Source organism: Cannabis sativa, chromosome X (genome assembly GCF_029168945.1).
Source record: "Cannabis sativa cultivar Pink pepper isolate KNU-18-1 chromosome X, ASM2916894v1, whole genome shotgun sequence".
Taxonomy (NCBI): Eukaryota; Viridiplantae; Streptophyta; class Magnoliopsida; order Rosales; family Cannabaceae; genus Cannabis; species Cannabis sativa.
The window spans coordinates 42,612,312-42,622,180 of NC_083610.1; the positions used below are offsets into that span (position 1 = coordinate 42,612,312).

The following is a 9,869-nucleotide window of genomic DNA, read 5'->3' on the forward strand; positions in this document are numbered from 1 at the left end:
GATAACCAGATCGAAGGTCAATCTTGGAGAAGATGGTCTTTCCCTGTAACTGATCAAACAAATCATCTATCCTTGGCAAAGGATATTTGTTCTTTATTGTCAACTTGTTCAATTCACGATAATCAATGCACATACGTAACGACCCATCCTTTTTCTTGACAAACAAAACTGGTGCACCCCAAGGAGAGGTACTCGGCCTCGTGAATCGTAGATCAAGTAGGTTCTGTAATTGGACTTTCAATTCTTTCAATTCTGCCGGTGCCATTCTATATGGAGCCTTAGAAACTGGTTCAGCCCCAGGTACTAATTCAATTTCGAAGTCAATCTCTCTCTTTGGTGGTAATCCTGGTAACTCTTCCGAAAATACATCCAGAAATTCACATACTACTCGAACCTTTTCCGGTCCCTCAGGTGTATCTTTTGTGGTATCCAACACAATAGCCAGGTATCCCATACATCCTTCTCGTAATAATTCCCTGGTCACAAGTGCCGATATCAATGGAATCCGAGATCCTTGCACCTTTCCCATAAAAACAAATGGGATCTCACCCTCTGGTTTAAAAGTCACCATCTTTCTCTTACAATCTATAGTAGCATTGTACTTAGTCAACCAATCCATTCCCAGGATTGCATCAAAATCTTCTAAGTCTAATTCAATCAGATCCACTGACAATTCTCTCCCTTCTACTAACACTGGGAGAGACCTTACCCACCTCCTGGAGATTACCACTTCTCCAGTAGGTAACAAGGTACAAAATCCACCAGACATGACATCACATGGCCTACTCAATTTCTCAATGATTCTACTAGAAATATATGAATGTGTAGCACCAGAATCAATCAAAATAGTAAACATAATACCACCAATAGATATCTCACCTGTAACAGTCGAAGGACCAACTTCAGCATCTGCTTGGGTCAAAGCAAACACCCGAGCAGGAACCATAGGACTCTCTTTCTTAGCCTCAGGCTTCTGTAGCTGTGGACAGCTGTTCTTGAAATGGCCTACTACTCCACATTGGTAGCAAACTCTAGACCGACATTCACCCAAGTGATGTCTCTTACATTTTGGGCATTCAGGGTAAGGCTGCCAAACCTCATTTTTGCCCCGACGAAAGCCCTGGTTATTTTGAAACTTTTTGTTTGGACCCACAACCGGTGGTCCATCTGGTTTCCTTTTTCGGTCATTGGGGCTAAAGCTTTTACTCACTCCAATACCAGATGAGGCCTTCCACGCGTCCTTCCTCTGAGTACTCTTTTTACGAATCAGGCTTTCAGCCCCCTCAGCAGTGAGAGCTAAGTCCACAATCTGAGGATAAGTCTTCACGACCCCTGATTGTTTGGCTGCCATAATCACATCTCTAGCAATATACTCTTCAAGACCTCTGATGAACTTAGCTTTTCTTGCAGCATCACTGGCCACTTCATCAGAAGCAAACTTGGCTAGTCTGTCAAACTTGGTAGCATATTCAGTCACAGTCATGCTACCCTGAACTAAACATGCGAACTCTTCAGCTTGAGCGGCACGAATAGATTCATTATAATATTTCTCATAAAACAGTGCCCTGAATACATCCCAGGTCATAGTATTCAGATTATGACCTTGGGAAACAATCTCCCACCATATCCGGGCATCATCTCGTAACATATAAATAGCACATCGTACCCGGTCATTATCTTCTACCCGCATGAAATCAAAGATAGAAGCAATCATAGTCATCCACTGTTCTGCTTTCAGTGGGTCTGGGCCACCCTCAAACACAGGTGGGTTTTGTTTCCTGAACCGCTCATAAATTGGTTCCATACGATCCCCCATATTCGGTGGCACTACCTGAGGTGCCAGTATAGGTGCAGGACGAGCCTGTTGCTCTCTCAGGTCTCAAATCTGCTCCCCCTGCTGCCTAATTGTCTCTTGCATGGCAGCAAACAGTTGTTCCCAGTTCTGAGGGGGTGGAGGATGCTCTTCCCCACCACCTACCCCGAGTTCCAGCTCGCGGTTTAAACGGCCAGATCGCCGCTGCATGATCCAATATCCTGTAACCCAAAACCTCAACCATTTAGATTTTAAACAATATCAACGTCAATATGCATATAGTATTCACACACTGCTTCTTCCCATCATACACTATAATTGTCTAAACAGATAAGGCAATAACAAATAACATAAACACTTACTATACCATGAGTCGACCTGTCTTTGCAGCAAATGTACATATTCAACCCGTCTTCAGGACCTTTAAAACCATGGCTGCTCTGATACCAAGTTGTAACGCCCTAATCTATAGGAGCGCCACGTGTGTGATTTTATAAAACTAATTTAACACTAATATATTAATTAATTATTAATTATTAAGCTTATTGGGATATTACAACCCATTTGTAATGTCCCCGCTTCAAGCCTCCATTGGGTCCTTCCACCCACAGAATAATGGCTCTTATACACGAGTACGCCACTCTGGCTGCTTCCTGGATTGATGACTGACCCTACAGATCAACACGAGTGTTTCCAGCGTGCTTTGTCCTCACTCACACGCATCCTGGGAAAACTTCCCAGGAGGTCACCCATCCTTGAAATTGCTCCAGGCCAAGCACGCTTAACTGTGGAGTTCTTTCGTGATGGGCTACCGAAAAACAAGATGCACCTTGTTTATATAGGTAGTACCAATCAATCCATTTAAGCTCTCTTTAACTGTGCAGTCCCATACCTACACAGTCTTAGAATCATCCCACTTAACCATCCCCAGGCGATGTGGGATTGCACAGCTTACCCGGTGTTTCCCCTTACGGATCACGGGACTACTGACTGTCACAATCACCCCCCCTTACGGGGTCCGACGTCCTCGTCGACCACACTTCCGGCTGGGTCAAGGCTCTGATACCATTTGTAACGTCCCCGCTTCAAGCCTCCATTGGTTCCTTCCACCCACGGAATAATGGCTCTTATACACGAGTACGCCACTCTGGCTGCTTCCTGGATTGATGACTGACCCTACAGATCAACACGAGTGTTTCCAGCGTGCTTTGTCCTCACTCACACGCATCCTGGGAAAACTTCCCAGGAGGTCACCCATCCTTGAAATTGCTCCAGGCCAAGCACGCTTAACTGTGGAGTTCTTTCGTGATGGGCTACCGAAAAACAAGATGCACCTTGTTGACATAGGTAGTACCAATCAATCCATTTAAGCTCTCTTTAACTGTGCAGTCCCATACCTACACAGTCTTAGAATCATCCCACTTAACCATCCCCAGGCGATGTGGGATTGCACAGCTTACCCGGTGTTTCCCCTTACGGATCACGGGACTACTGACTGTCACATAAGCAGTGAGATTGAAGAGCTCGAGGCGTGGACCGCATGTTAGGGGGGCTGACACAATATAATGTTTTTTTTTTAACTGCTAAACATTTTGGAACTATTATTTTGACTTAACTAGTTCTTATTTAAGTTTACAGTACTAAAAGTATTTTGTTTTAAACAATGAGATCTCATGCTTGGATATTTTTCAATAAAGAAGGATTTGTTTGTCTTTATCTTATTAAATTGTTTTATACGGACTATCCTATGTGACATCTCAGGAAATCGGGGTGTTACAATATGGTATCAGAGCAATACGGTCCTAAAGAATGTGGTTAGCCCTAACATGTAAAGTTCACCGCCATGAGACGAGCTCGACTCACTGTACTGTAAGTGGTTATTACTTATAATTAAGTTACCTTAAATTTCTGCATGCGAGAGGGTAACATTATTTTCATGTAAAATTGATGATCAAAATGATCTTGATGTGTATTGGTTTGTGTGGTTCAGGAGTTTGGAAATGCCTCCTAGAAGGTCAGTTAGAGTGGGTCGAGGTCGAGGTCGAGGTCGAGGCCAAGGCCAAGATGATGGAGGGATCAATGAACCACCTCAAGCACCACAGGGATGGGAAGAGCGCATTGCCGCACTGGAAGGAATCATTCATAGGCAGGATGAAGAACTTCGTCAGCTGAGACGTCAACCGGAGCCGCCAGTCCAAATAAGGCAAGATGCAGAAAATAGAGACCCACCAGCTGCAGTGGTATATCCTGCTACAGAGGCTAGACATGAGTTGTTAGCAGAGAGATTTCGAAAACAACACCCACCTGAGTTTGAGGGAGGCATAGACCCGGTAGTGGCTGAGGAGTGGATGAGTCGCATAGAAAGAATTTTGCAGATGCTAAGGGTGGATGGGAATGACCGAGTGAAGTGTGCATCTTACATGCTGAGGAAAGATGCTCGTATCTGGTGGGAGGTGGTGGAACAAACAAAGAATGTAGATACCATGAACTGGGATGATTTCAAAAGGGTCTTTAATGAGAAGTATTATAACTCAAATAGCTTCTAGCAGAAGAAAGGTCGATGAATTTCTTGGGTTAGTCCAAGGGAGTCTTGCGTGACCGAGTATGCACAAAAATTTGATAGATTGGCGAAATTTGCTCCGGATCCGGTGCCCTGCGATAGAGTGCGAGCACATCGATTTGTGGAAGGCCTGAAACCAATGGTTGCTCGAGATGTGGAAATTGTGTCAAGGGGTCAATTCAGTTATGCTCAAGTTGTCGAAATGGCTCTTACGGCGGAGCGGAGTGAAAACAAAATTTGGAAGGAAAATCTTTGCCCGAGGAGAGAATCGAAGAAAGGTGGAGCCAATTCTAATGACCACAAGAAACGAGGACAGGACCAGTCCGGGCAGCCAAGTCAAGACAAGAGGTACAAAAGTGATAACGACCAACGATTTAATGGCAGCAGTGGGCGAAACATTCCAGAATGCCCTAAATGTACTAAACGTCATCTCGGCGAGTGTCGCGCAAAAGCATGCTACAAATGTGGAAAAGAAGGACACATCAAACGCAATTGCCCACTGTGGGGACAGACTGGGAACAGAGCAGAACCCAAGAAAGATGACAAGTATGTTCCAGCCAGAGTTTTTGCCATCACTCAAGTAGAAGCTGAGGCCAGTCCTTCGGTTGTATCAGGTCAGATTCCTATGGCCAACACCACTTGTAAAGTTTTGTTTGATTCTGGTGCAACTCATTCCTTTATTGCTAGCACAATTGTAAATCATATCAATGCACCGAGTGAATTATTTACTGTGGGGTTTGGGACCATGTTACCATCTGGGGAGGTTGTAATCTCTAGAAGTTGGGTTAGGGGTATACACATCGGGATAGATGGTAGAGAATTATTTGTAGACCTGATTGTATTAGATTTATTTGATTTTGATGTAATCTTGGGCATGGATTTTCTTACCAAATATGGAGCATCAATTGACTGCAAGCAAGAGAAAGTTGTTTTCACACCAGAAGATGGAGAGACTTTCGAGTTCAGGTTGGTAAGAAAGAAACCCCGCACTCCTATTTTTCAGCAATGAAGGCTGGGCAACTATTGCAGCGTGGGTGCTTAGGGTATCTAGTTAATGTGGTTGATGACACCAAGAAAATTGAAAGAAAGCCGGAGGAAACACGGGTAGTTGCTGAGTTTCTTGATGTATTTCCGGAAGGAGTTACCCGGGTTACCACCACACGAGAGAAATCGAATTTGTGATAGAATTAGTGCCCGGAACAGCACCAGTTTCCCGCGCACCATATAGGATGGCACCATCTGAATTGAAAGAACTCAAAATACAGTTGGAAGAATTGCTTAAGTTAGGGTTTATCAGACCTAGCTACTCTCCGTGGGGCGCACCAGTTCTATTTGTTAAAAAGAAAGACGGTACTATGAGAATGTGCATAGATTACCGAGAACTGAACAAGGTGACTATAAAGAATCGGTACCCATTACCGAGGATTGACGACTTGTTTGACCAGCTTCAAGGGAAAAAGGTATTTTCTAAGATTGATCTTCGTTCAAGATACCATCAGCTAAGAATCAAAAATGAAGACATACCGAAGACAGCCTTCAGAACGAGATACGGGCATTACGAGTTCATGGTGATGTCATTTGGACTTACAAATGCCCCAGCAGCTTTTATGGACCTCATGAATCGAGTCTTCAAGGAATATCTGGATCAGTTTGTCATTGTATTCATAGATGATATACTGATTTATTCTAAGACAGAGGAGGAACATGAGGAGCACTTACGCTTGACCTTACAGCGACTGAGAGAACATCCATTGTATGCCAAGGAACAAAAAATGTGAGTTCTGGTTGTCCGAGGTTGCATTTTTGGGCCACATTGTCACTAACGGGGGAGTAAAAGTAGATCCTGCTAAGGTTGCTGCAGTGAAAGAATGGCCTAGACCAAAGACCGCCTCAGAGGTTCGAAGCTTTTTGGGTTTAGCAGGCTATTATAGAAGGTTTGTTGAGGGGTTCTCAAAGATAGCCACATCCTTAACAGAATTAACTAGGAAGAATCTAAAATTTTCCTGGTCAGACAAGTGTGAGCAAAGCTTCCAAGAGTTGAAGAATAGACTTATTTCAGCACCAATCCTCAGTTTACCAACAGAAGAGGGACAATTTGCGGTATATTGTGACGCATCTAAACAAGGGTTGGGTTGTGTTCTAATGCAAGAAGGGAAGGTAATTGCTTACGCTTCAAGGCAATTAAAAGAATACGAACAGAGATACCCGACACATGACCTAGAGTTAGCCGCAGTGGTTTTTGCACTAAAAATTTGGCGTCATTATCTCTATGGAGTGAAATGTGAAATCTACACCGATCATAAGAGTTTAAAGTACTTTTTCACCCAGAGGGAGTTAAACATGAGGCAGAGAAGATGGTTGGAGTTGGTCAAAGACTACGACTGCGAGATAATGTACCATCCCGGTAAAGCCAATGTGGTAGCAGATGCACTCAGCCGTAGAGGTCCCGGACTAGTTTCCACTTTACAAGGAGTATCAAGGGAATTAGTGGAAGACATGGAACGAGCTGGTATAGAGTTTATTACAGGGCAACTTGCAAAGGTCACACTTCAATCCACTTTGTTAGAAAGAATTAAGGAGGGGCAGACGACAGATCAAAAGCTCAGTGAACTAAAGCAAGAAATTTTGAATAGTAACGCCAAAGATTGTGAAATATCAGACACGGGATTAATTCGGTCCAAGGGACGAATTTATGTGCCCGATAATGATGAGCTCAAGAAGGGGATATTGGTAGAAGCTCATACTACACCTTATTCAGTTCATCCCGGGACCACTAAAATGTACCATGACCTAAAAGCATTGTATTGGTGGCCTGGTATGAAAAAGGATGTAGTTGAATTTGTGGCCAAATCCTTAACATGTCAACAAGTTAAAGCAGAGCATCAAAGACCAGCGGGATTGTTACAACCACTGAAGCTCCCTGAATGGAAGTGGGAAGAGATTTCCATGGATTTTGTGACTGGATTACCTAAGACTACAAAGCAACATGACGCCATTTGGGTAGTCGTCAATAGGTATACAAAATCTGCCCATTTTCTACCAGTACGCATGACTTACTCCTTGGACCATTTTGCTGAACTTTATGTGAATGAAATTGTGAGATTACATGGGGCACCGTATTCTATTGTTTGTGATCGAGATGCTCGGTTCACTTCGTCTTTTTGGGAAAGCTTACAGAGAGCAATGGGAACTCGATTGAAGTTCGCATCGCATATCATCCGGAGACGGATGGTCGGATCGAGAGAACAAATCAGATCTTGGAAGATATGTTGAGGGCATGTGTGATAGATTTCCAAGGATCATGGAGCAAATACCTGCCTTTGATTGAATTTTCTTACAACAACAGCTATCAGTCTACTATCGGGGTAGCACCCTATGAGATGTTGTATGGAAGAAAATGCAGGTCTCCACTGCATTGGGATGAGTTGGGAGAGAACAAACTCCTAGGGCCAGATGCAGTTCAGCATACTAACGAAGCTATTCAGAAGATCAGGGCTAGAATGATCACAGCTCAGAGCAGACAGAAATCTTACGCAGACATGAAGCGGAGGGACATTGAGTTCGAAGTGGGTGATCATGTGTTTCTTCGAGTGACACCACGAAAAGGACTCTCAGTGAAGAGATTTGGTAAGAGAGGGAAACTAAGTCCAAGATATGTTGGTCCATTTCAGATATTGGATAGAGTGGGCAGTGTAGCTTATAGAATAGCTTTACCGCCATCATTATCTGGGGTGCACAATGTATTTCATGTATCTCAACTCCGGAAATATGTGTCAGACCCATCGCATGTTTTGAGCTATGAAACACTGGGTTTGCAGGAAGATTTGTCCTACAATGAACGTCCGGTAAAGATTCTTGATCAAAAAGATAGAATTTTGAGAAATAAGACAATTGCCTTGGTGAAAGTCCTATGGAGGAACAGCGTGGTTGAGGAAGCTACTTGGGAGCTAGAGTCTGATATGCGAGAACAATATCCAGAATTATTTGAGTAAAATTTTGGGACGAAATTTTCTTTTAGAGGGGGATAATTGTAATATCCGCTAACTCCGAAAGGGTAATTTTGTAATTTTATTTAGTTGGGAGTATTTTTTTTATTGTTTTACATATTTATGGATTTAAATATGTATGAGATTTTTCTTTGTGATGATATGATATTATTGGCATGTGCATAATGCCTAATAAATATATATATTTGGCTATTATTATATAGGTGTGTGAATTGTTTGATTTTGGTACATATTATTATTGGTGTGTGAATAATAATAATGATGAATGTTAACTTATAATAATATTGGGATTATTATTTTGGTCTAATAATATGGGTAAATATTATTGTAGTGTTAAAGGACATATTTAACATTATTATTATTATTATTATTATTATTATTATTATTATTATTATTATTATTATTATTATTATTATATACGTATTATTATTATTATTATTATTATTATTATTATTATTATTATTATTATTATTATTATTATTATTATTATTATTATTATTATGATTATTATTATTATTATTATTATTATTATTATTATTATTATTATTATAAGTAACTGATATACGAAGTTACTTACGCACGAACGGAACACACGAACCGAACGCCTATTTTGGTGGAATAGGAATCGCTCCACTTCGGTTCAATGCGATATTTTGCTTGGGTTTAAACACGATAGAAATTAGGTTTTAAACTCTATTTTCGTACACCCAAAACAGAGAACCAACGAGAGAGAGAGAGAGAGAGAGAGAGAGAGAGCACGTATACGGCGTATACGATACCGAAAATTTTTGTTTCTTCAAGCGGAGTGAAACCTGGGTGAACGTGGGGGTTTGGGATCACTTATATACGACCTAAGGAAGCTTTTTGACGTGGTATAAGGGGCGGAAGTCGTCGTTTTCAGATTCGCCATTTTTGAAGCTTCAAAGGTGCGTCTTAGTTATGGACTCGAATTAGAACGTGTTTAAGCTTGTTTTTGGGTCAAGGGAGGTTATATTTGAGTGCATGGGACCCTAAGGATTGTTTTTGACGTAAGAAAACGAAGCTTTAACGTCCAAAACGAAAATCCAAAATTTTGGACTCCATTAAAGACGGTACACCGCCAACGAAGAAGACAACCCCGATCTGCCTTCTCGGACCACTTTTCTTGATCGTTTTGAGGTCCTGAGCATTGTGGAGAGCTTCCCCAATCGAAAGGACGCTTCAAGAGCAGTCGGAGACAAAGTTACACTTTACCGGCGACGAAACCGACGAGAACTCCGGCGACACTCCGTTCAGGGGTTTCTAGAGGTTATTTTTCGATTTTCTTTCAGTTCTTGACTTGTGCTAGGTGTTCTTAGGCCTACTATGAAGTTTGATAATTTTCTTACAATTATTTGGTTTATTTGTTAAATTAATTAAGAAAAATACTTAGATTACTCAGAAAAATCTAAATATATTTTATATGATTAGTTATGAGATATAAACTATTGCAAAATTGGTAGATTCGAAT

General features: G+C 41.7%; 2 protein-coding genes across 2 annotated transcripts; both read left to right on the forward strand.

Moving 5' to 3' along the window:
- Window positions 1–2,181: 2,181 nt before the first annotated feature.
- Window positions 2,182–6,151, forward strand: LOC133032169 (uncharacterized). The gene is made up of 5 exons (XM_061106035.1): window positions 2,182–2,208; window positions 3,916–4,259; window positions 4,392–5,089; window positions 5,219–5,339; window positions 5,512–6,151. The coding sequence occupies exons 1-5, from the start codon at window positions 2,182–2,184 to the stop codon at window positions 6,149–6,151; spliced, it is 1,830 nt and encodes a 609-aa protein (XP_060962018.1).
- Window positions 6,152–7,319: 1,168 nt separating this feature from the next.
- Window positions 7,320–8,365, forward strand: LOC133032170 (uncharacterized). The gene is made up of 2 exons (XM_061106036.1): window positions 7,320–7,573; window positions 7,777–8,365. The coding sequence occupies exons 1-2, from the start codon at window positions 7,320–7,322 to the stop codon at window positions 8,363–8,365; spliced, it is 843 nt and encodes a 280-aa protein (XP_060962019.1).
- Window positions 8,366–9,869: the final 1,504 nt, after the last annotated feature.